We start from the raw sequence: 27,581 nt of genomic DNA on the forward strand, positions 1-27,581 counted from the left end.
ATATCTACATTTGAGTGAGGTGGGAGGGGTGATGTGGCATTAACACAAGACAGAACAAGAGGGGATATTAATAGGGTATTAAAAGTATCAACACAAGACAGAACACAAACAATGGGTATTGAATAGAAGTGTTTGTAGAAAGCCTATTGGTCCATATTTCTTGATGCTTCTATATTGGAGCGGAGTCTTGAGGTGGGTAGAATATAGTTGTGCAATAATTGGCTGTTGATTGCTGGTGTTGACTTCTTGATGTGTAGTGCCTCGCAAACGTCAAGCCGCCTGCTATCGCTGTATCTATCGATGATTTCTGTGTTGTTTACTAGGATTTTTCTGGCGATGGTTTGGTTGTGGGAAGAGATTATATGTTCCTTAATGGAGCCCTGTTGCTTATGCATCGTTAAACGCCTAGAAAGAGATGTTGTTGTCTTGCCTATATACTGGGTTTTTTGGAGCTTACAGTCCCCAAGTGGGCATTTGAAGGCATAGACGACGTTAGTCTCTTTTAAAGCGTTCTGTTTTGTGTCTGGAGAGTTTCTCATGAGTAGGCTGGCCGTTTTTCTGGTTTTATAGTAAATCGTCAGTTGTATCCTCTGATTTTTGTCTGTAGGGATAACGTTTCTATTAACAATATCTTTCAGGACCCTTTCCTCCGTTTTATGAGCTGTGGAAAAGAAGCCATGCAACCTCTGAAGAGACAACTAACACAACACCTATACCCCCTATTAGACTATTTTACAGGAACTTCTTTTCCACAGCTCATAAAACGGAGGAAAGGGTCCTGAAAGATATTGTTAATAGAAACGTTATCCCTACAGACAAAAATCAGAGGATACAACTGACGATTTACTATAAAACCAGAAAAACGGCCAGCCTACTCATGAGAAACTCTCCAGACACAAAACAGAACGCTTTAAAAGAGACTAACGTCGTCTATGCCTTCAAATGCCCACTTGGGGACTGTAAGCTCCAAAAAACCCAGTATATAGGCAAGACAACAACATCTCTTTCTAGGCGTTTAACGATGCATAAGCAACAGGGCTCCATTAAGGAACATATAATCTCTTCCCACAACCAAACCATCGCCAGAGAAATCCTAGTAAACAACACAGAAATCATCGATAGATACAGCGATAGCAGGCGGCTTGACGTTTGCGAGGCACTACACATCAAGAAGTCAACACCAGCAATCAACAGCCAATTATTGCACAACTATATTCTACCCACCTCAAGACTCCGCTCCAATATAGAAGCATCAAGAAATATGGACCAATAGGCTTTCTACAAACACTTCTATTCAATACCCATTGTTTGTGTTCTGTCTTGTGTTGATACTTTTAATACCCTATTAATATCCCCTCTTGTTCTGTCTTGTGTTAATGCCACATCACCCCTCCCACCTCACTCAAATGTAGATATAAAATCGGAGATACGTAAGTTCTAATCAGTTGTGTATTTGTGAACTAAAGTCTTTGAAAATGTAATAAGTTTTACGAAACGCGCCCGTGTCGCGTCAGACTAGAAATAAAAATGAATTTTGGAGAATTGATTTTTGATTTACCTCCAACAGTGAAGCGTAATGTACGAAAGATTGAGAAAATTCGTGTTAGAATTATTAACCTTACTTTTTCGGTCATATTTAATAATATATATATATATATATATATATATATATATATATATATATATATATATATATATATATATATATATATATATATATATATATATTAAATGCGGAATAAACACAATGGAAATCAGAAATAATTCCTTAAGCGCTTTCGCCTTTTTGTCAACAGCTTGTCAGTCAACAGTCAAGCCGTTGACTGTTGACAGACAAGCTGAAAGCACTCCGGCTATTATTTCTGATTCCAACAGTGGTTATTCCGCGCACACATTATATATATATATATATATATATATATATATATATATATATGTGAAGGGAACTTGATGAACGGGTTTCGTATTATTGGAAATATCGCTGAAGTCAGTGACAACTTCAAAGAGAAACAAAAGGCGTCCAAAGAAACTTTGCCAACGGAAGTCTCTGTGCCATTTTTTCCCTCTGATGTGAACCATTGTCTGTCTGAACCAATTCTGATATTAGTGATGGTCGTAAACTCTAAAGGCGAACAGGTCTCTTTATCCTCCTTGGGGCATTATTCTTTTAACAATGGCTGTCGGAGTTTGCTTTTTCCGTTCGGTATTTCCACCGTTAGTATCGGGAGAAGGATTGGATCTTTTTCTTGATTTGCTGCGATGATACTTCGTGCTACGGTTCTTTGGTGGTCCAAACACGACACATTCTCATACATACACTCCCTTACACCTGTGTCAAACATGGGAGCCGGTCGGCCGAGCGGACAGCACGCTGGACTTGTGATCCTGTGGTCCTGGGTTCCAAACACGACACATTCTCATACATACACTCCCTTACACCTGTGTCAAACATGGGAGCCGGTCGGCCGAGCGGACAGCACGCTGGACTTGTGATCCTGTGGTCCTGGGTTCCAAACACGACACATTCTCATACATACACTCCCTTACACCTGTGTCAAATATGGGAGCCGGTCGGCCGAGCGGACAGCACGCTGGACTTGTGATCCTGTGGTCCTGGGTTCCAAACACGACACATTCTCATACATACACTCCCTTACACCTGTGTCAAACATGGGAGCCGGTCGGCCGAGCGGACAGCATGCTGGACTTGTGATCCTGTGGTCCTGGGTTCGATCCCAGGCGCCGGCGAGAAACAATGGGCAGAGTTGCTTTCATCCTATGTTACCCCTGTTACCTAGCAGTAAAATAGGTACCTGGGTGTTAGTCAGCTGTCACGGGCTGCTTCCTGGGGGTGGAGGCCTGGTCGAGGACCGGGCCGCGGGGTCCTAGAAGGTACTCTTTCAAGCCTGACAAAAAGATATCCAGAGACATTGCAGTAGCCATACACAGACTCAGACTTGGGTACAAGTGCTGCTGGGAGGTAATGAACCCAATAGTTAAAGAGTGTCATGTCTGTGGAACAGAAGCAGAGGCGCCACTATTGCACTACTTACTGGAATGTGAAGCTACTGAAGCCCTGCGCATCAAACTCTACATTAACCCAACGACAGCAGCTGCATTTCATGCACATTCCACCGCGACTACAATGATTAGAAAAGCCATTGAGGAATGGGACTAGTGAGCATTCTGCACCTACCTCCGCCACCAAGATAATGTTAATAAAACAAGACTAAAACCAGTGCACTAAAACAGAAACGAAAAAGAAACCGGGAAAAAGGAGGAAACCCCACCTCCATTTAAATAACCCAAATATCACAGTAACAAGATTATCGCGAATAACCGAACTCAATTACGGGCTCACCATAGCCCGTGCTACATGAACATTTCGTTCTGAGTAGCTAAATCTATAACAACAACAACAACATATCCCACTTAACTGCCCTTATCTCTCGTTATCCCTTTGTCCCCCCCCCCCATCTCCCCCTTCTCCCTCTCCCCTCAACATGTATTTTTTTGCTACAGACTATCACTACTTTCATTGCTTACTGTGTTCACTGTATATACTGTGTTCACTGTATATACTGTGTTCACTGTATAAATTATCTTCACAGTATATACTGTCTTCACTGTATAAATTATCTTCACAGTATATACTGTCTTCACTGTATAAATTATCTTCACAGTATATACTGTCTTCACTGTATAAATTATCTTCACAGTATATACTGTCTTCACTGTATAAATTATCTTCACAGTATATTCTATCTTAATCAGCAAAACTATTTTCACTACTCACCGTTTTCATCACTGTAATCCGAACTGCTTCAATTCATTTCTTTTTAGTAAGTGATAAGAATGTGCTTCTAGAAGGGACAAGTAACATCAAAACTCAAAGAGAAAACATCGACGAATTCATTTCACACTTCATGAAAATCACAGAGGGGAAGGTGGAAGCGATTGGGACAGAGACAGATATCTTTTGGCACCTTTTTTTTAACTTCTGGCATTTTTTTGTGTTTGGAAAGTGTGGCACTGGCACCGACCCCCATCCAGCCTATGTCAGGCCCATACCCGAGACCATTCACGCTGCAAAGTTGAGTGAGGCTAGCCCAAGCGTCAGGCCTCCATCATATGACAAATAAGCAGATAAACAGACATTCTATCTTGAGGTTATCTTGAGATGATTTCGGGGCTTTAGTGTCCCCGCGGCCCGGTCCTCGACCAGGCCTCCACCCCCAGGAAGCAGCCCGTGACAGCTGACTAACACCCAGGTACCTATTTTACTGCTAGGTAACAGAAGCATAGGATGAAAGAAACTGTGCCCATTCTAGCTTATAGACAGAGAATGGCAAGTTAATCGTTATATGTTTATTATAATAGGAGTCCTTTTTTGAGCATTTATGTTAGCCCCAACGTGGGAAATAACTCTACGGACTACTCAAGCCCACATTGAGTACCGTTGAGAGCCCAACAGTCCACCTTAACCTCAAACAGCCTCCCTTAACAGCCATACAGTCTACGGGATCACCATAGCCCGTGCTACTTGGAACAAAAAGTTCCAAGTAGCGAATCTTAAACAACAACAACAACAGCCATACACATTCTTAACGAGCATATAGGACTGCCAGAGATAAGAGGGAATTATCAGGGGGAAAGCGCCAAGCCATTACGACTATATAGCACTGGGAAGGGGTCAGGATAAGGATTTGGGATGGGACGGTGGGAAAGGAATGGTGCCCAACCACTTGTGGACGGTCTCGGGGGATTGAACGCCGACCTGCTTCATGCAGGTCGGCGCTAAAATATATGAATATTTTATAATGCAATATAAAATATTCCTATATAAAATATAATGCAATATATGAATATTATCTCAGATATAAACGAGCGAATTGACACAAAGCATTTCGATAACACCAAAAATATTGTTCCACAGGTGTTGAAGTTCTGACATTAATTGGTTCTAAATTTGGCGCCAATTTGAATATCTTGTTTGTTCTATGATTGTCTGTGAAGCGGGAGTTCACTCTGATTGTCAGGTGAAGCGGGAGTTCTCTCTGATTGTCAGGTGAAGCGGGAGTTCTCTCTGATTGTCAGGTGAAGCGGGAGTTCTCTCTGATTGTCTGTGAAGCTGGAGTTCTCTCTGATTGTCAGGTGAAGCTGGAGTTCTCTCTGATTGTCTGTGAAGCTGGAGTTCTCTCTGATTGTCTGTGAAGCTGGAGTTCTCTCTGATTGTCTGTGAAGCGGGAGTTCTCTCTGATTGTCTGTGAAGCGGGAGTTCTCTCTGATTGTCTGTGAAGCTGGAGTTCTCTCTGATTGTCTGTGAAGCTGGAGTTCTCTCTGATTGTCTGTGAAGCGGGAGTTCTCTCTGATTGTCTGTGAAGCTGGAGTTCTCTCTGATTGTCTGTGAAGCTGGAGTTCTCTCTGATTGTCTGTGAAGCGGGAGTTCTCTCTGATTGTCTGTGAAGCTGGAGTTCTCTCTGATTGTCTGTGAGGCGGGAGTTCTCTCTGATTGTCTGTGAAGCTGGAGTTCTCTCTGATTGTCTGTGAAGCTGGAGTTCTCTTTGATTGTCAGGTGAAGCTGGAGTTCTCTGATTGTCTGTGAAGCGGGAGTTCACTCTGATTGTCTGTGAAGCGGGAGTTCTCTCTGATTGTCAGGTGAAGCGGGAGTTCTCTCTGATTGTCAGGTGAAGCGGGAGTTCACTCTGATTGTCTGTGAAGCGGGAGTTCTCTCTGATTGTCAGGTGAAGCGGGAGTTCTCTGATTGTCTGTGAAGCGGGAGTTCTCTCTGATTGTCAGCTGAAGCTGGAGTTCTCTCTGATTGTCAGGTGAAGCGGGAGTTCTCTCTGATTGTCAGATGAAGCGGGAGTTCTCTCTGATTGTCAGATGAAGCGGGAGTTCTCTCTGATTGTCAGGTGAAGCGGGAGTTCTCTCTGATTGTCAGGTGAAGCGGGAGTTCTCTCTGATTGTCAGATGAAGCGGGAGTTCTCTCTGATTGTCAGGTGAAGCGGGAGTTCTCTCTGATTGTCAGGTGAAGCGGGAGTTCTCTCTGATTGTCAGGTGAAGCGGGAGTTCTCTCTGATTGTCAGGTGAAGCGGGAGTTCTCTCTGATTGTCAGATGAAGCGGGAGTTCTCTCTGATTGTCAGATGAAGCGGGAGTTCTCTCTGATTGTCAGGTGAAGCGGGAGTTCTCTCTGATTGTCAGATGAAGCGGGAGTTCTCTCTCATTGTCTGTGAAGCGGGAGTTCTCTCTGATTGTCTGTGAAGCGGGAGTTCTCTCTGATTGTCAGATGAAGCGGGAGTTCTCTCTGATTGTCTGTGAAGCGGGAGTTCTCTCTGATTGTCTGTGAAGCGGGAGTTCTCTCTGATTGTCAAGTAACAGACAGGTGTAGGGAGATGACAGGTGTGTGAAAATAAGGTACAAATGTTCCATGATGCGTCTGTAGTCAGTCAAGGAAGCCAGGTGTGTAATACAGGTAGAGTTGGTTCATGCCAGGTGTGTGAGACCGAACACAACACTGCAGATGTTGTTCGAACTCAACATGAGGCCGTGGCTTCAGCTTCGCCTACCAGCACCGGCCAGTTATATTACATCGGAACGCGCTTGCTGCTATCGTATGCAAGAAGCAGTTATCGTACAATACAATGCTAGCGGCATACATTGCCATCTCGTTAGCATTCGCTACGTGGGCTACCCGCTCGGCGATTGTGATGGAGTGATTGTGGCGGGTTTGGTGAGTGTGAGAGATGGAGGGATTGTGGGAGGGATGCTTTCTCTCTCTCTCTCTCTCTCTCTCTCTCTCTCTCTCTCTCTCTCTCTCTCTCTCTCTCTCTCTCTCTCTCTCTCTCTCTCTCTCTCTCTCTCTCTCTCTCTCTCTCTCTCTCCTGCTACATGTGAGAGAGATCCAAAAATGCATGAAACGTTCCTAAAAAAAATATATAACCACAAATTAAATTTCCTATTACATATTTATATATATATAGAACTACTCTTAAGGTGTCCTGTACACCAGTTACAGAGTGCTCCTGGCAGTATGGGTTCGAGTCACTTCTGGGGTGTGGAGTTTTCAGTTATATAAAACTACGTTCCAAGTGGGACCTGGATCCACTTGGAACTTATAAGACCAAGTGGGACCTGGATCCACTTGGAACTTATAAGACCAAGTGGGACCTGGTTCCACTAGGAACTTATAAGACCAAGTGGGACCTGGTTCCACTAGGAACTTATAAGACCAAGTGGGACCTGGTTCCACTTGGTACTTATAAGACCAAGTGGGACCTGGTTCCACTAGGAACTTATAAGACCAAATGGGACCTGGTTCCACTAGGAACTTATAAGACCAAGTGGGACCTGGTTCCACTAGGAACTTATAAGACCAAGTGGGACCTGGTTCCACTAGGAACTTATAAGACCAAGTGGGACCTGGTTCCACTAGGAACTTATAAGACCAAGTGGGACCTGGTTCCACTAGGAACTTATAAGACCAAGTGGGACCTGGTTCCACTAGGAACTTATAAGACCAAGTGGGACCTGGTTCCACTAGGAACTTATAAGACCAAGTGGGACCTGGATCCACTTGGAACTTATAAGACCAAGTGGGACCTGGTTCCACTTGGAACTTATAAGACCAAGCGGGACCTGGTTCCACTTGGAACTTATAAGACCAAGTGGGACCTGGTTCCACTAGGAACTTATAAGACCAAGTGGGACCTGGTTCCACTTGGAACTTATAAGACCAAGTGGGACCTGGTTCCACTAGGAACTTATAAGACCAAGTGGGACCTGGATCCACTTGGAACTTATAAGACCAAGTGGGACCTGGTTCCACTTGGAACTTATAAGACCAAGCGGGACCTGGTTCCACTTGGAACTTATAAGACCAAGTGGGACCTGGTTCCACTAGGAACTTATAAGACCAAGTGGGACCTGGTTCCACTTGGAACTTATAAGACCAAGTGGGACCTGGTACCACTGAGTCCTTAGGACACGTAGAATCATGTAGAGACAGCTGTTGTTTGTTGACAAACACTCATGATATTTTGTGGACAATTGCAAGACACTAACTCCTGCCTGAATGGTCTCTGCTTGAGAGGAACTTTAATTAGTTCTCAGGAAAGTACGAATAACGAGGTGCCAGAAAGTTGGTGTTTAATCTGCAAATTTTGGAGTTTGTTTGACGTGTGGGTGACAACGACTACGTTCTGTTTTTGTTGAAAGTTAGGGGCAAATAGATGAGTTTACACACACACACACACACACACACACACACACACACACACACACACACACACACACACACACACACACACACACACACACACACAATGGAATGGAATGTATGGAATACATTAGGCAGTGATGTGGTGGAGGCTGACTCCATACACAGTTTCAAGTGTAGATATGATAGAGCCCAATAGGCTCAGGAACCTGTACACCAGTTGATTGACAGTTGAGAGGCGGGACCAAAGAGCCAGAGCTCAACCCCCGCAAACACAACTAGGTGAGTACACACACACACACACACACACACACACACACACACACACACACACACACACACACACACACACACACACAAGTAGGCATGTAGGAGTTATATTACTGTTTTGTGTGCGTACTTGTGTGTGTGTGTGTGTACCAATTAGTTCTCACATACAGGTGCCTGCAGGGTAGAGATTTAGCTCTTGAACCCAAACTCTTTAACTGCTAGTTTTCAAATGCAAAGACTCCTGCCTTCCTCTCTGTTACCTCGGATATAATGACAGGAGATCGCCTTTACAACCTGTACTTTTTCCAGATTCCATTTTCCCACTACTCTTACCCTAATAGAAAGTTTTCAAACATTTCTATCACCGATCTGATTCGCAAGCTCCCATCTCTATGCTCTACGGGTCTTTAAACTGTCATTCCAAATATCTCCTTTTCCAATCTGTCACTTTTATTTTTATATCATGTCTCCTTTCTCCTATTGTCTAGCGATGTCAGGTCTAGTTCTTTCAGTCTATCTTCATAAATCATCCCTCATATTCAGGGACAAGATTCGTGGTAACCCTCCAATCTTTTTTGGTATTCTTAGATTGGGGCTTCACGGAGAGGCTCCTTCTAATCACTGTGCATTGTAGTGCACCCATTGTTAATCACTGTGCATTGCAGTGCACCCATTGTTGATCACTCTGCATTGCAGTGCACCCATTGTTGATCACTCTGCATTGCAGTGCACCCATTGTTGATCACTCTGCATTGCAGTGCACCCATTGTTGATCACTCTGCATTGCAGTGCACCCATTGTTGATCACTCTGCATTGTAGTGCACCCATTGTTGATCACTCTGCATTGCAGTGCACCCATTGTTGATCACTCTGCATTGCAGTGCACCCATTGTTGATCACTCTGCATTGCAGTGCACCCATTGTTGATCACTCTGCATTGCAGTGCACCCATTGTTGATTACTCTGCATTGCAGTGCACCCATTGTTAATCACTCTGCATTGTACAATGATCTAAATTACTCTAGATTAAGGTGCCTGAACGATGTTCTAACTTTTGTCATTGTATTTTGTCGTTTGTCAATTCTGAGGTTCCGGGTTCGATCCCCGGTGGAGGCGGAGACAAATGGGCAAAAGGTTTCTTTCATCCTAATGGTCCTGTTCCCAGTGGCTTGTTCGTACCATATCGCAGTGGATCTTCCTTCCTCTACTTTGGCTCTGTGGCGACTTTTGATAGTTGAGAATATATTCTTCTTGATTTGCTCCTTAATTAATCTGTGAGAAACTTGGAGGTATTTGAACCTGTACAACAGGTAGAGCAGTGGCAGGTTTTGCTAGTGAGTCAGCCTTGTCATTATCATCTATGCCAATGTGACTTGGTATCCAATTTAGGGTGATTGACAGCCCTAGATTATGGGCTTCGTTTCCACTTATGGGTTAAGTGGGAGAAATAATAGAGGAAGGCAAGATATATAAAATGGGAGAGGAGGAGGATGAGAAGGGAAAGAGAGGAGAGGATAGAATGGTGAAAGAGTAAGAAAGGTGATAAGAGGAGGAAGGGAGAGAGAGAGAGAGTGCGTGATAAGGAAAATGAGGGAAGAGGTGTGAAGCAAATAGGGGAGAGGGGAGTGGGGAAGAGACCCCGGCACTACCGGGTACCCCTCTAGTCTACAGATATCTATAGAATAGAATGTCTGTTTATCTATCTGCGGTTGAAAGCCAGATACTTAGGGCTAGCCCCATTAAACTGTCCAGGATTTTATGAAGAACATCATAGCGGGTCTGGGTTGGCCTCCATGCCACCCTTGAAGGGGGGGTTGGCCCCAATGCCGTCACGAAATCTATGGATGTGAAATGTTATGTCTCAAATCCATAGACTTTATAATTTGTATAACATTTGACAGAATTGTTTTCGGGGGTAGAAATAGCCTAAGCTACTCTATCCCTTTGAGATGTATTTCTTGCTTATCTCAATAAACATACTTGAACTTGAATTGTTTTCTAGGGGTAAGGATTTGATTACAGTTATGTAGGGAAACCGGTTACAGCGATGGGGTGAGACAGGTAGGGAGTGTGTGGGGGGGTGGGGGGAAAGATAAGGAGAGGGAGATAGAGAGGTTTTGTAGAGAGGGAGAAAGGAAAGATAATCACATCTTTCACGTAAAGAAAAAACACCTTAAATGTATGGCTTCCTTCCAGGAAGGAGCACACAAGCCTGATGTCTAAATATTTTATCAGGCAGGCACCAAGTTGTCACGCGACATTTATTGATCTTGAAACCGCTTTTGATACTGTTGAGAGCTAATCTTAGAACCCCGTGTCTTGTTTGGTGCTAAGGGAAGACTGTTGACAGGTTTCAGGGGGGGACTTGAGTAGCAGGGAGGGTAGAAATAGCCTAAGCTACTCTATCCCTTTGAGATGTATTTATTGCTTATCTCAATAAACATATTTGAACTTGAACTTGAACTTGAGTAGCAGAACTGTCTCAGTCTTCTTCAAGGGGATGAGACGAAACAATTCTGCTTTGAGTCGAGTGCGTCTCAAGATGAAGAGGTTAAGATGAGGCCACAGGAAGCCCTCCACTGTGTCCATCTTAGAATCTACGTCGAGGGAAGATCGTGTAAATATCAAGGCTACCAACATATCTTTGATCAAGAGTGAATTCCCTGGAAACACAAACCAGAACTGTCTCTATTTTCCGCTTGTTACAACTTGTAATAAAGTTGTTACGTCTTGGCTTAACGTGTTCATGACGTATTAGAACGTTGTTACAACTTGCTATATTGGTTGTTATAACTGGTTAGAAGGTGTTAAAACTTGTTCGAACGTTGTACCAACGTCGTAGTTTCGGTGTGTGTGTGGTGGGTTAGGTTAAGTTAGTACATATACCGTATACACTCAATTATACCATGAGTGTATATGGTTATATGTTAGTGATTCTTTTTACCATGTTGTGGCCTAGTCGACTAAGGCAGCGTCTGAGATCACCCCAGGCATAAGTTCGAACCCTTATCACGGCCCTAGTTATGGGACAGCTGCTTCTCCAAGGTCTTCACCTTTGCTCGAGTCGTTCACAATTATGCTTATGCTCGAGTATCACTCGAACTATGAGAGTAATGGCCATATGCCTCAATAATGTGGCAATTCGTGAACTTCACGTTGAAGTAACTGATCAAACGATAGTTTGACAAGATTTCATGTTTTACACTTATCTATGATCTTTACAGGTGTGTTGTAATTAATTAAGACAACAAATGTTTGACAGAAATATGCTATGAAAATTTGCATAATGAGAATATAGAAAAACATGATTATAAACAGTGTATTTTAAATATATTCACATAATATGTACATAGATATATTTATAGATATATGTAAATAGTGAAGTTGCAAAGTTATTCCAAATTTCCAGAGTAATTAGAAAATGTTATAAATGAGTTGAGGATATTACATGTGATAGTTGTACAAGAAGAGAGAAGTAGCTGTGTGAGATGAGAGACAATTGTGGTGAAATATAGGTGAGGTTTGGCTAGTGTGGCTTAGCTAGTTACGCTTCGCTAGTGTGACTTAGCTAGTTACGCTTGGCTAGTGTTGCTCGGCTAGTGTGACTTAGCTGGTTACGCTTGGCTAGTGTTGCTCGGCTAGTGTGACTTAGCTAGTTACGCTTGGCTAGTGTTGCTCGGCTAGTGTGACTTAGCTAGTTACGCTTCGCTAGTGTGACTTAGCTAGTTACGCTTCGCTAGTGTGACTTAGCTAGTTACGCTTCGCTAGTGTTGCTCGGCTAGTGTGACTTAGCTAGTTACGCTTCGCTAGTGTGACTTAACTAGTTACGCTTCGCTAGTGTTGCTAGTCTAGCGTGGAGTGAGGTGTAGTAGCTACCGTGGAGTGGGGTCTGGCCCTAGTAATGAGGGAGTCACGGTAATGAGTGACCAAGGCGGAGGTGGTGGAGACTCGTCCTCCACCGAGCGCTCCTCACACACCTCCTCCACTGTCCTCCTCTCCGACGCCGTGCGACGGCACTCCGGAGTCCTCTCCGACGCCGGACGCCACTATGGGAGATCAGGGACGGCGTCCCAGGGGTCCACCTGGAGAACTACGCCACTTTTGGACGCTCTGGCGCGTCCTGCGCAGTTGGGCAGCCCCTCGCTGGCCGCCCGGAGACTCACACGATGGAAGAGGATAGCCTCAGACGACATGGAGAAGAGCATGATGGAGGAGAAGGAGGACACGGCGTCGTCGTCGCAAGAGGCGCCACGACAGAGTACGGTTGAAGATGACGACGCCGACACGGAGGAGACGCCAGGGGGAAGCGGGGAGGCGCTGGAGCCCGTCGTCGCCGGTAAGGAGAAGGGCTCTGGCGTCCCTCCTCTCTCTGACTCCGAGGATGACTCCACGCACGTCCTAATGCCTCTACATGAGACTTGCAGGTGAGTACTTCTCTTTTCTACTCGTAAACTATCTTCCTTCACTTCACTATCTCCCCCCACACTACAGCTACTCCTTTGACAAGCCCAAAGGAGCCCAGGAGAGATAAGTAGCATTGAAGGTATGTACATAAATGCAGATGGAACTACAAACAAAGGGGTAGAATTCCAAGAAAAGGTGGAATATAAACATTCACACATTATTGTAGTATCATAAACGAAACTGTCAAGTGTTATAGATGTTGTGATCTTCCCAGGAGCATGTCAGGTCAACGTGTCCTACTACAAAGTGCGTTGCTTTTCGCTCGTAGGCGTTACACAAGGCCGAAAGTTGTCGTACTAGAAAATGGAAGCGGCTGGCGAAAGTGACGTGCTGTCCCGTTTTCTGTTTTGGGTCCTCTGGTAGGTTAGGAGAGGACACTTTAAATTGACAGCTTTCTTGACGTTAGGACATCTTAGGAGGACGGTCTGTGGAGTTAGCGATCACATTGTTGTCGTGGACAAGTGGGCTGGACGGTTACGATCACATGATATATTAAAAGACGGGAACATTATAGAGTTATGATGTATCTACAAAAACGGCATTTTGAGGTAATTCATGGCCAGGAAATGGACAGAAAGTGGATGAGTAAAACAAAGTTAACTAATAATTCAACAGATAATGCACGAAAAACCCAAAGATAATAGAAAAAAGATAAAATATCTTATCTCTTTTAAGAGACAAACGCCGAGAGGCAATACTTAAAAAATCTACGAACCGACTAAAGCTCTTCCCTGGAAACACAAACCGTAACACTCCCTATTTTCCGCTTGTTACAACTTGTAATAAAGTTGTTATATCTTGGCTTAACCTGTTTATAACGTATTAGAACATTGTTACAACTTGCTATATTGGTTGTTATAACTAGTTAGGAGGTGTTAAAACTTGTTCGAACGTTGTACCAACGTCGTAGTTTCGCTGTGTGTTTGCTGGGTTGTTTAACAACATATACGAATAAAATCGACAAATAAGAGACGAAGTGATCAACTTGAGGAGACAAGGAGGAGGGAGGAATTCTCACGGAAAACGACAGAGTGTGTAAGGAACTACACTTGAAATTTGAAGAGGTTATCACGAAGGAACAAAAGTGGAGACCAAGGTTGTGGGAAGAACAATGTTCAGAAGAAACACTTGGTGTTAATGCGATGCTTAACAAGCATAACTTCGTTTTGAAATTTGAATTTCCCGCCCGTTTTGAAATTTGAATTTCCCGCCCGTTTTGAAATTTGAATTTCCCAACCGTTTGGAAATTTGAATTTCCCAACCGTTTGGAAATTTGAATTTCCCGCTCGTTTGGAAATTTGAATTTCCCGTTCGTGTTGAAATTTGAATTTCCCGCCCGTTTTGAAATTTGAATTTCCCGCTCGTTTTGAAATTTGAATTTCCCGCCCGTTTTGAAATTTGAATTTCCCGCCCGTTTGGAAATTTGAATTTCCCGCCCGTTTTGAAATTTGAATTTCCCGCCAGTTTTGAAATTTGAATTTCCCGCCCGTTTGGAAATTTGAATTTCCCGCTTAGAAATGTATTGACAAAAACCATCAACAGCATTACTCCTATAGATTATAATAACTATGTTTAAAATTGTTAAAAACTTATATTTTATTAAAATGATTGTATTTGCTGTTGTCAATACAATACAAAAGATAACAGCTTATCAGTGTTGCCGATGTTACGAGCAGTGTTGCCGGCGGTATTATAAACGTGAAACATTCAGACTTTCTTACGTTAAAAAGAAGACTTGACCAAATTACAACTGTGGAGATCATTAATAGCGAGAAGGGTCACTAATCAGACCTTCACTTAAGGCTTTAGACTGCATATCTGCGTGTACATTTAGTATTTGTAACTGCTAGATCTAGTTAATTGTCATCGGGATCCTGCCTTTCTAGCCTTCAGTTGTCCCATGTACTGACTCCCGACCAATATATATATATATATATATATATATATATATATATATATATATATATATATATATATATATATATATATATATATATATATATATATATATATATATATATATATCTATATATATATATATATATATATATATATATATATATATATATATATATATATATATATATATATTAGTATATTTTGGTAGCAGTCTTTCCTGTAGACATATATTATTAAATATGACCGAAAAAGTAAGATTAATAATTCTAACACGAATTTTCTCAATCTTTCGTACATTTCGTTTCACTGTTGGTGGTAAATCAAAAATCAATTCTCCAAAATTCTACAAACACTTCTATTCAATATCCATTGTTTCGTGTTCTGTCTTGTGTTGATGAAATTAATACCCTATTAATACCACATTTTGTTCTGTCTTGTGTTGATACTTTTAATACCCTATTAATATCCCCTCTTGTTCTGTCTTGTGTTAATGCCACATCACCCCTCCCACCTCACTCAAATGTAGATATAAAATCGGAGATACGTAAGTTCTATTCAGTTGTGTATTTGTGAACTAAAGTCTTTGAAAATGTAATAAGTTTTACGAAACGCGCTCGTGTCGCGTCAGACTAGAAATAAAAATGAATTTTGGAGAATTGATTTTTGATTTACCTCCAACAGTGAAACGAAATGTACGAAAGATTGAGAAAATTCGTGTTAGAATTATTAATCTTACTTTTTCGGTCATATTTAATAATATATGTCTACAGGAAAGACTGCTACCAAAATATACTAATATATATATATATATATATATATATATATATATATATATATATATATATATATATATATATATATATATATATGCGAACAAGCCTGAATGGTCCCCAGGACTATATGCAACTGAAAACTCACACCCCAGAAGTGACTCGAACGCATACTGGTGTTAGCCTGCTTCCTGAGTTAAGTGGTCGCTGTTGACGGAGGCGGCCTGCAGGCCACACCAGGTGCTTGACAGCTTTGGGTGTTGCTCTTGACTGAGGGAGTCTGACGAGAGGCGAAACACGCTGGTATTATTATTAATAATGTATATATGTGGTAGCGAGAGAGGTTCTCTGGTTAGAGTCATGGCTGGCGGCTCCAGAGGGGCGGCTGCCGCACCTCGTAGCAACCCAATTGTGATCATTAGGTTAGTTTTGGCTGTAATTTACAGCAGGAAAGTTATGCCAGTGCTTGGAATGCTGATGTCTTCACTGCTCGTTAGCCACGGGGAAGTTATCTTGAGGTTATCTTGAGATGATTTCGGGGCTTTAGTGTCCCCGCGGCCCGGTCCTCGACCAGGCCTCCACCCCCCAGGAAGCAGCCCGTGACAGCTGACTAACACCCAGGTACCTATTTTACTGCTAGGTGACAGGGGCATAGGGTGAAAGAAACTCTGCCCGTTGTTTCTCGCCGGCGCCTGGGATCGAACCCAGGACCACAGGATCACAAGTCCAGTGTGCTGTCCGCTCGGCCGACCGGCTCTCGGTAAAGTGACGTTGTTCAAGTCAAAAGTTGTGTCTGAATGGTATGATTGTTTGTGGCGTAAAATGTGTCAACCCGTTCTCGCACTTGTTCATAGTCAATATTGGCTTATTTAATAGTGCATATGTGACATACTAATTGATTGTGAATATTTTAGTTTACCTTGAAAAGCTTCATAGAAAACACCGACCTCACCTAACCTTCTTAGTATATTAAGATAAGCATCTTATTGCTTCGTAATTACAATTATTACTTAACCTATTATAGGTATAGGTTAAGTAACAATTGTAATTACGAAGCAATAAGATGCTTATCTTAACATACTAAGAAGGTTAGGTAAGGTCGGTGTTTTCTATGAAGCTTTTCAAGGTAAACTAAAATATTCACAATCAATTAGTATGTCACATATGCACTTATTAAATAAGCCAATATTGACTAAAGCAAGTGCGAGAACGGGTTGAAATGTGTACACGGTGTGTGGGGGAGGGGGGGGGGTCTGAGACACGTACACGGTGTGGGAGCAGTTCAAGAAGTGCAATTAAAGCAGGTGTTGATTGTTCAATAGTTCCCCTCCCCCAATCTCCCCCAATCTCCCCCCAATCACCCCCGCTGCTCGCCTGTGTAGCTGACCGACTTAAGAAAGACTAAAGCCACTAATGAATGACTTGCAGGAGTCAGCGTCGAGGCCCCAGCATGTGGGAGCACCAAACTGCAATTCTTGCAAACTCAAGTAAAACTCTATTTTAATCAAGTGCCAGTGAACGCTACAGTTTTGTGATGTTAGTGAACGCTACAGTTTTGTGATGTCAGTGAACGCTACAGTTTTGTGATGTTAGTGAACGCTACAGTTTAGTGATGTTAGTGAACGCTACAGTTTTGTGATGTTAGTGAACTCTACAGTTTTGTGATGTTAGTGAACGCTACAGTTTTGTGATGTCAGTGAACGCTACAGTTTTGTGATGTTAGTGAACGCTACAGTTTTGTGATGTTAGTGAACGCTACAGTTTTGAACGTTTGTACTTGAACTTCTGAACCTTTGAATCTCTGAACCTTTGAATCTTTGAATCTCTGAACCTTTGAATCTTTGAATCTCTGAACCTTGAACCTTTGTATTGTTTTAAAAGTTTACACATCACAGGAACATCAGTGGATCAAAACACCTCATCACACATCAACGAGCCACTGGTGTAAACTGCTTTAATACGCAATTGGCTTGAACTATTCAATTTCCTTGGCAGAATACACGAACTGCTTTCGCTTCGTGTAAAGACTCCAAGAGAGGAAGTCAGGCTCTTTGATAAGAGAGTCGGGATATATTTAAATACGTCGTTATATGAACCTTCCCGGGGATCACTATAGCCCGTGCTACATGGATATTTTGATCCAGTAGTTGAAAGTAAAATAGCAACAGCATGCTTGAACTGCTTTCATTAGTCAAAGGGTACCTGGGCTAGGTAGGAGAGAGGGGGCAGGGGTGCCAGGTGAGGTAGTTAACTATCAGGGGGAAAGCGCCAAGCCATGACGACTATATAGCACTGGGAAGGGGTCAGGATAAGGATTTCGGATGGGACGGTGGGAAAGGAATGGTGCCCCAAACACTTGTGGACGGTCTCGGGGGATTGAACGCCGACCTGCATGACGCGAGACCGTCGCTCTACCGTCCAGCCCAAGTGATTGGACGGTAGAGTAGTGAGAGAATGTGTAGGAGGAAGGAGGAGTGGTGTTCCTCCCTCACTATCCACCACCATATTATTGACGTGTATAGTGTGCTTGTGTGTGTGTGTGAATAATATAACACTATGTGCAGGCGTGTGTGTGTGTGTGTGTGTGTGTGTGTGTGTGTGTGTGTGTGTGTGTGTGTGTGTGTGTGTGTGTGTGTGTGTGTGTGTGTGTGTGTGTGTGTGTGAATAATATAACACTATGTGCAGGCGTGTGTGTGTGTGTGTGTATACTCACTTATCCGTGCTTGCGTATCAACTTCGGCTCTTGGGTCCGCGGCTCATAACTTTCAATCATCTGGTATACAGGTTGCAGAGGTTTTCAGGTTGTCATATCAATATATGCAACTGGATGGTAGAGTGACGGTCTGGCTTCATGCAGGTCGGCGTTCAATCCCCCGAGACCGTCCACAAGTGGTTGGGGCACCATTCCTTTCCTACCGTCCCATCCCAAATCCTTAGCCTGACCCCTTCCCAGTGCTATATAGTCGTAATGGCTTGGCGCTTTCCCCCTGATAATTCCTTCCTGTGTATATTATCTCACAATACACTCTGGAATCACAATAGTTTGATATATCTATGACAAAATAATTGAACCAGGACAGTGGATTCGAACCAGCGTCCGGGGACACCCACGATTCACACTTAACTATGAACTACCTTGAGGTTACCTTGAGGTGATTCCGGGGCTCAGCGACCCCGCGGCCCGGTCGTCGACCAAACCTCCTCGTTGCTGGACTACGATCTGCTTCAAACTCACACAGTCAGCGATTAAGACTGTGTCTTGATTGATTATGGGAGAATAACCCTAAACTTGTACAGAGAAACTGTGTCTGGTGGCGTAGTTGAAGCTCAGATTGATTGACTGGGGAACCAATCCTTTGTCCTTGTTTACAAAGCAATGATTGGGAAACTGATTGGAATCCAGTTGGAGGATAGAGTTCCCGTGAACACTAGTTGGGTAAGGCTTAAGTCTTATGGGAAGGGAAAGCTTTAAACCTACTTACAGGAGTCAGACGCCGTCTAATCCGGTGGAAACAAATGTTTTCATTTTTAGACATATTTGACTACGCTCCGAGAAGGCCTTGAACTAGAAATATATATTTTGTTTCCCATATATTCGCTCATCTGAAGGAGGGAATATGGTCATTCTACTTTCTCCCTTTTTGCAGTCTGCCTTTGCTTCTCCTACCCTATCTCCCTATCTCCCTACCTCCCTATTTCCCCTACCCAGCCATCTCCCCCATGCACAAATTCGTCAATCTTTGCAAGTATTTTTCCCCCATTTTTGCTGATGTTGATCAAATTACCTTGGCGAATTTGTTTGATGATTTCCATTGCAAGTTTGGACTCGTGAATACGAGTACAAAACATAGCGCATAACGCAATATCTCTCGCGAGGAAATTCAATTCTTGTTCGTCTTCTCATCTGGAAGATTTCTCTTGGACGACACAAGGGGGGGACTTGGGTCGTTCTTGAGGGCTTCTGTCTGTTGGTCAGTTCCTCCGAGGTTCGATTTCTCCTTCTGTCCATTTTTATTATGTTCTCTGAACTTATTTTTTGCTGTATTTGTTGATATGCTTGTTCGTATTTTGTAGTTTATTGTGGATTTTTAGTAATCTTCACTTCCTGTCTCTCTGTCTCTCTCTCTCTCTCTCTCTCTCTCTCTCTCTCTCTCTCTCTCTCTCTCTCTCTCTCTCTCTCTCTCTCTCTCTCTCTCTCTCTCTCTCTCTCTCTTTCTCTCTTTCTCTCTTTCTCTCTTTCTCTCTTTCTCTCTCTCTGTCTCTCTCTGTCTCTCTCTCTCTCTCTCTCTCTCTCTCTCTCTCTCTCTCTCTCTCTCTCTCTCTCTCTTTCTCTCTCTTTCTCTCTCTTTCTCTCTCTTTCTCTCTGTCTCTCTCTCTCTTTTTCTCTCTGTCTTTGTCTCTGTCTGTCTCTCTTTCTTCTGTCTCTGTGTGTCTCTCTCTCTCTCTCTCTCTCTCTCTCTCTCTCTCTCTCTCTCTCTCTCTCTCTCTCTCTCTCTCTCTCTCTCTCTCTCTCTCTCTCTCTCTCTCTTTCTCTCTTTCTCTCTTTCTCTCTCTCTCTCTGTCTCTCTCTCTCTCTCTCTCTCTCTCTCTCTCTCTCTCTCTCTCTCTCTCTCTCTCTCTCTCTCTCTCTCTCTCTCTCTCTTTCTCTCTTTCTCTCTTTCTCTCTCTCTCTCTGTCTCTCTCTCTCTCTCTCTCTCTCTCTCTCTCTCTCTCTCTCTCTCTCTCTCTCTCTCTCTCTCTCTCTCTCTCTCTCTCTCTCTCTCTCTCTCTCTTATACAATTAATGTAACTGTGTACCACTGGTGGTCCGCTGCTTGGAGGAGCTTAGTGGTTTGATATACTAAAGGATTAGAATAGTCTCCCATTGGCTTAGAGAAACATTCGGGGATTGAAAAATCCTTTGTACGTGTGGGAAGATAATCTAGTTTACACTTATGCAGTCAAATTAAGGACAAAAAATATTTATGTTAATTCTCACAAGATCAGTGAATTTGTTTCCATAAGAAACTAAATTTTAGTTTTCAAAATATATTGATATGTGTACCTTACCTTGCAATAATTTCGGGGCTCAACGTCCTCGTGGCCCGGTCCTCGACTAGGCCTTCTTAAGGTAGTATCAAAATTCGTCGTTTCTCAGGTTGTGACCCTGGCATGGTGTACCCTTTTGAATTCTGATGACCCAGGTCATCCTATGTCCGTCCCTGACCCTAGACCATTCACCCTGCAAGTTTGTGTGAGGATCTGGTCTAAGCATCCGGCTACCAAGTTTGGACCGACATCCATTCTCTCCTGTCGACCGGCTTTCGGGGAGCCGGTCGGCCATCACGCTGGACTTGTGATCCTGTGGTCCTGGGTTCGATCCCAGGCGCCGGCTAGAAACAATGGGCAGAGTTTCTTTCACCCTATGCCCCTGTTACCTAGCAGTAAATAGGTACCTGGGTGTTAGTCAGCTGTCACGGGCTGCTTCCTGGGGGTGGAGGCCTGGTCGAGGACCGGGCCGCGGGGACACTAAAGCCCCGAAATCATCTCAAGATAACCTCAAGATGTATGTATTAACACGATGTACTGAACGGGGTGAGAATAGCTTGAGCTGCCTCATCCCTTTGTGTGGATTTTACCTCAATAAACTGATTTCAATTTCAATTTCAATTTCAATTTCAATTTCAATGATTCCTATGAATAACAGTAGGAACACTATGTTTTAATACTGATAAATCTTACTTTTAATGCACGATTTTTTCGCAAATTAATTTTTGGTATAAGCATTTTTTTTTTTTTTTTATATTCTTAATTATCTAAAATCTATCTACTTACCGTTGTTAATTTACTCTATCTGTGTACCAGCGTAGGTTGATATTGCAGATATGTTGAGCTGTGCATTGACCATCTTACTGTGTTTAGAAGGAAGGAATTATCAAGGGCCATTACGACTATATAGCACTGGGAAGGGGTCAGGATAAGGATTTGGGATGGGACGGTGGGAAAGGAATGGTGCCCAACCACTTGTGGACGGTCTCGGGGGATTGAACGCCGACCTGCATGACGCGAGACCGTCGCTCTACCGTCCAGCCCAAGTGGCTGTACTCACTGAGTTAAGAACAAAGACAAAATGGGTAGAACAATTGCAGAATTTAAAACATTTAAAACATTTAAAACATTTAAAACATTTAAAACATTTAAAACATTTAAAACATTTAAAACATTTAAAACATTTAAAACATAAAACATTTAAAACATTTAAAACATTTAAAACATTTAAAACATTTAAAACATTTAAAACATAAAACATTTAAAACATTTAAAACATTTAAAACATTCCTGCTTGTTCAGTAATTTGTATTCCATTGAATGTTTCTGTATTTCATCATCTATTCTACTGTATTTATTAATTGTATTTTACTTGTATTTTTATTTTATATAACGTGTGTTTTTTTTTTTTTATTTTTTGCTTGGAGGTGTTCGCCTTGGGCCGCTGCCGTGGCCGCTGGTGGGCGCAGCCCCAATGATAGTTTGTCTCTGTGCAAAGCTTACAAACTGCCTCGTTTGTTATGGCTTGTCGTAGTTGGCTCTCTCTTAACAGGACCGTAGACGGTCCTGTCTCAGTATGATGCTGCCCTGCCTCAGACTGTCTCAGCACGATGCTGCCATCCCTCAGACTGTCTCAGCACGATGCTGCCATCCCTCAGACTGTCTCAGCAAAATGCTGCCCTCCCCAGCCCTGCCTCAGACTGTCTCAGCAAAATGCTGCCCTCCCCAGCCCTGCCTCAGACTGTCTCAGCAAAATGCTGCCATCCCCAGCCCTGCCTCAGACTGTCTCAGCACGATGCTGCCATCCCCAGCCCTGCCTCAGACTGTCTCAGCAAAATGCTGCCCTCCCCAGCCCTGCCTCAGACTGTCTCAGCAAAATGCTGCCATCCCCAGCCCTGCCTCAGACTGTCTCAGCAAAATGCTGCCCTCCCCAGCTCTGCCTCAGACTGTCTCAGCAAAATGCTGCCATCCCCAGCCCTGCCTCAGACTGTCTCAGCAAAATGCTGCCCTCCCCTAAGGCGCATTCTTAACTCCTTGTAATCATATATATATTTTTGTCAGATGAAAACATATATAAACCTACCGTATAATATATTTTAGTTTTATATATTGGCCTAAGGTAGGTTAGGTTAGGTGTTCTATTGGTCGTTTCGAACACGTGTAGCTCGAACACGTGTTGTTCGAACACGTGTTCACCATAGAACGTGATTGAAACACATTAACAGAAGGTCAAATTATGTTGAATAAGCAAAGAGGCGGTTTCTGGGTTATCTGATAGATGGATTATCTGATAGATCAGTGTCTATTATTCCTCACGATCTTTACCACCACTTCAATCATAATCTATCCACTCTAACTACCCCCTAACTACCCCCTAACCCCACCCCCTCAACCACCAGCTCAGCGACAAGCTGGCTTAAAGCAGATGATCCAATCGGCTTTTAGCGGGTCTGTATCAGCTCTGGAAAGCCTTCCTTCTGTTGGCTTAGGGTCTGCCAGCGCCACTCCAACATAGGCTAGTGAATCACACTCTTGTGTATGGAAATGTCATCCATATCAGAGGATTAGATCATTGGCGAAGACTTGTTACTAGTTCGGAACTGGTTCGGAACGAGGCAATTCATTAGGAAGATTCATGTAAGAATGCTTGTTAAGCTACGTGGATGATGATTGGGTAATTAGTAGGAGGAATTGTTAAACTAGTACAGCTATGTGGCATTTGGAAACGATTGGAGGATTGGGATTTGGGCTAGGATGCAGGGAAGGATTGGTGCCCAAGTACTTGGACGTTCAGGGATTGAACGCCGACTTTCAAACAACCAGGGGCCAGATTCTCGAAGCAGTTACGCAAGCACTTATGAACCTGGGGGCCAGATTCACGAAGCAGTTACGCAAGCACTTACGAACCTGGGGGCCAGATTCACGAAGCAGTTACGCAAGCACTTACGAACCTGGGGCCAGATTCTCGAAGCAGTTACGCAAGCACTTACGAACCTGGGGGCCAGATTCACGAAGCAGCAAACAAGTTAAATGGTGGTTACAAATTACAAGATAACTCTGTATCGCTCGTTATCCAGAATTGGATAACAAAACATTTTGTGATTTTTGTCAACTAAAGCTTTTGGATTTCAATATTTCATGATCAAATTCGGTTAAGCCGGTCGGCCGAGCGGACAGCACGCTGGACTTGTGATCCTGTGGTCCCGGGTTCGATCCCAGGCGCCGGCGAGAAACAATGGGCAGAGTTTCTTTCACCCTATGCCCCCTGTTACCTAGCAGTAAAATAGGTACCTGGGTGTTAGTCAGCTGTCACGGGCTGCTTCCTGGGGGGTGGAGGCCTGGTCGAGGACCGGGCCGCGGGGACACTAAAGCCCCGAATTCATCTCAAGATAACCTCAAGATAACGGAAGCCTATTGCATAACAAATTTATGCACGTTTAAAAGCATAAATTAGTGAACTAATTCAAGGAAATTAGCAGAACTTTCTTAAAAGTCGTTTAGAATTAAACCCCAAAAAACATCGTGTATAATTGATTTATTAAACATGGTTTTTAATACCATTTTATGTCATGCTGATTTTGGTGTTATCTGGAAATGATAACGCAAAGTTAGGTTCTTGAGGTTATCTTGAGATGATTTCGGGGCTTTAGTGTCCCCGCGGCCCGGTCCTTGACCAGGCTTCCACCCCCAGGAAGCAGCCCGTGACAGCTGACTAACTCCCTGGTACCTATTTTACTGCTAGGTAACAGGGGCAAAAGGGTGAAAGAAACATTTTGCCCATTTGTCTCCACCTCCACCAGGGATCGAACCCGGAACCTCAGGACTACGAATCCGACGCGCTGTCGACTCAGCTGTCAGGCGCCCTTGGTAGGGGGGTAGGGAAGGTGGTGAAGGGTAGGGTAGGTGGTGAAGGGAAGGGAAGGTGGTGAAGGGTAGGGAAGGTGGTGAAGGGTAGGGAAGGTGGTGAAGGGCAGGGAAGGTGGTGAAGGGTAGGGAAGGTGGTGAAGGGTAGGGAAGGTGGTGAAGGGTAGGGAAGGTGGTGAAGGGTAGGGAAGGTGGTGAAGGGTAGGGAAGGTGGTGAAGGGCAGGGAAGGTGGTGAAGGGCAGGGAAGGTGGTGAAGGGTAGGGAAGGTGGTGAAGGGTAGGGAAGGTGGTGAAGGGTAGGGAAGGTGGTGAAGGGTAGGGAAGATGGTGAAGGGTAGGGAAGGTGGTGAAGGGTAGGGAAGGTGGTGAAGGGCAGGGAAGGTGGTGAAGGGTAGGGAAGGTGGTGAAGGGTAGGGAAGGTGGTGAAGGGTAGGGAAGGTGGTGAAGGGTAGGGAAGGTGGTGAAGGGTAGGGAAGATGGTGAAGGGCAGGGAAGGTGGTGAAGGGCAGGGAAGGTGGTGAAGGGTAGGGAAGGTGGTGAAGGGTAGGGGTGGTGGTGAAGGGTAGGGAAGGTGGTGAAGGGCAGGGAAGGTGGTGAAGGGTAGGGGTGGTGGTGAAGGGTAGGGAAGGTGGTGAAGGGTAGGGAAGATGGTGAAGGGCAGGGAAGGTGGTGAAGGGCAGGGAAGGTGGTGAAGGGTAGGGAAGGTGGTGAAGGGTAGGGAAGATGGTGAAGGGCAGGGAAGGTGGTGAAGGGCAGGGAAGGTGGTGAAGGGTAGGGAAGGTGGTGAAGGGTAGGGAAGGTGGTGAAGGGTAGGGAAGGTGGTGAAGGGTAGGGAAGGTGGTGAAGGGTAGGGTAGGTGGTGAAGGGTAGGGAAGATGGTGAAGGGTAGGGTAGGTGGTGAAGGGTAGGGAAGATGGTGAAGGGTAGGGAAGGTGGTGAAGGGCAGGGAAGGTGGTGAAATGTAGGGTAGGTGGTGAAGGGTAGGGAAGATGGTGAAGGGTAGGGAAGGTGGTGAAGGGCAGGGAAGGTGGTGAAATGTAGGGTAGGTGGTGAAGGGTAGGGAAGATGGTGAAGGGTAGGGTAGGTGGTGAAGGGTAGGGAAGATAGTGAAGGGTATAGCTGATAGTGAAGGGTAGAGAAGGTGAAATGCTACCCTGAAAAAGAAAACCCTACCCCGAACCAAGCTTCCATGAACTTCAAAACTTTAGAGATCATAAACATGTCTCCACATCCAGCCATCAAAGTCTCCAATACACGAGGAGCAAGGCATTCAGAATTCAACATTTTTCTTACCGATGACAGCCAGAGAATAGTGACTTCTGAAGGTCTCTCTACAATTTACACTTTGGTTATCTTGAGGTTATCTTGAGATGCTTTCGGGGCTTTAGTGTCCCCGCGGCCCGGTCCTCGACCAGGCCTCCACCCCAGGAAGCAGCCCGTGACAGCTGACTAACACCCAGGTACCTATTTTACTGCTAGGTAACAGGGGCATAGGGTGAAAGAAACTCTGCCCATTGTTTCTCGCCGGCGCCTGGGATCGAACCCAGGACCACAGGATCACAAGTCCCGCGTGCTGTCCGCTCGGCCGACCGGCTCCCTGGTCGCTCCATGGTCTCAATAGCAACAAGACCAGATATGTCTTCTTGCAGAACATTGAATAGTTCTTACTTTGTTCTCTCACCTGGAAGTTCTGGCTTTGTTAAAGTCCTTCCAGATGGACAAATCCACAAGGGCCGTGATGAGGATTCGAACCTGCGTCCGGGAGCATCCAGTTCCAGATGGGTTGCTGGAATTGGGGGACGGGAAGTGGGAGTAGTTAGATAACATACAGATTCTACGGGATCGCCATAGACCGTGCTGCTTGGAGCTTTTTGTTCCAGGGAGCGAATCTTAAACAACAAACAAACACATATATCTTACATAGGAGTAGACTGGACCTCTGTATAGAGAACTGTTACATAGGAGTAGACTCTGGACTTCTTTACAGAGAACTCTTACATAGGAGTAGACTCTGGACCTCTCTACAGAGAACTTTTACATAGGAGTAGACTCTGGACCTCTCTACAGAGAACTTTTACATAGGAGTAGACTCTGGACCTCTGTATAGAGAACTTTTACATAGGAGTAGACTCTTAACCTCTGTATAGAGAACTTTTACATAGGAGTAGACTCTGGACCTCTGTATAGAGAACTTTTACATAGGAGTAGACTCTGGACCTCTGCATAGAGAACTCTTACATAGGAGTAGACTGTTGACCTCCCTATAGAGAACTCTCACTTAGGTAAAGTATATATTACGCCCCATCACCCCCCTTCACCCCCTCCCCTTCACAGCACTAAGGGAAGGGGCAGTAAAGAATAACCCCCCCCCCCCAGCTACGCCTCATAAAGGGGGAAGTAATGGGTGTAATGGGAAGCAATTTGGCTGTTATTGCTTCCTGATCATTGTAATCATGTTATGAGGACGACGCTTTACCTCATATGTGCAGCTATGTTGTCGTGAGCAGAGAGCCTCATACTGTGATAGTTTATGTGTGTGCTCGCTCTGGCACGCTCATACGCTCGCACGCACACACGCACACACACGCACGCACGCACACACACACACACGCACGCACGCATACACACACACACACACACGCACGCACGCATACACACACACCCACACACACACACACACACACACACACACACACACACACACACACACACACACACACACACACACACACACACACACACACACACACACACACACACACTCACACACACACAGTTTCAAGTGTAGATATGATAGAGCCCAATAGGCTCAGGAACCTGTACACCAGTTGATTGACGGTTGAGAGGCGGGACCAAAGAGCCAGAGCTCAACCCCCGCAAGCACAACTAGGTGAATACACACACACACACACACACACACACACACACACACACACACACACACACACACACACACACACACACACACACACACAAACGGTATGTACTCACCTAGTTGTGCTTGCGGGGGTTGAGCTCTGGCTCTTAGAGTGCAGAATAGAGTGCATTCACCTTCAAAAGCCCTGGG

The 27,581-nt window shown here is 44.3% G+C and overlaps 1 protein-coding gene across 19 annotated transcripts in view; it reads left to right on the forward strand.

The window, feature by feature from the left end:
- Positions 1-27,581, forward strand: part of SLO2 (slowpoke 2) — a 591,490-nt gene that overhangs the window by 191,636 nt on the left and 372,273 nt on the right. The window contains exon 1 of one of the 19 annotated variants that reach the window (XM_069323248.1): positions 12,176-12,914. The exons of the other annotated variants lie outside the window; for them this stretch is intronic. Coding sequence (XP_069179349.1) covers positions 12,409-12,914 — 506 coding nt within the window. The 5' untranslated portion in view covers positions 12,176-12,408. Of the gene's footprint in view, positions 1-12,175; positions 12,915-27,581 lie in introns of those variants that run through there. 19 annotated transcript variants of the gene reach the window in all.

This window comes from Procambarus clarkii, chromosome 12, assembly GCF_040958095.1.
Source record: "Procambarus clarkii isolate CNS0578487 chromosome 12, FALCON_Pclarkii_2.0, whole genome shotgun sequence".
Classification (NCBI taxonomy): domain Eukaryota; kingdom Metazoa; phylum Arthropoda; class Malacostraca; order Decapoda; family Cambaridae; genus Procambarus; species Procambarus clarkii.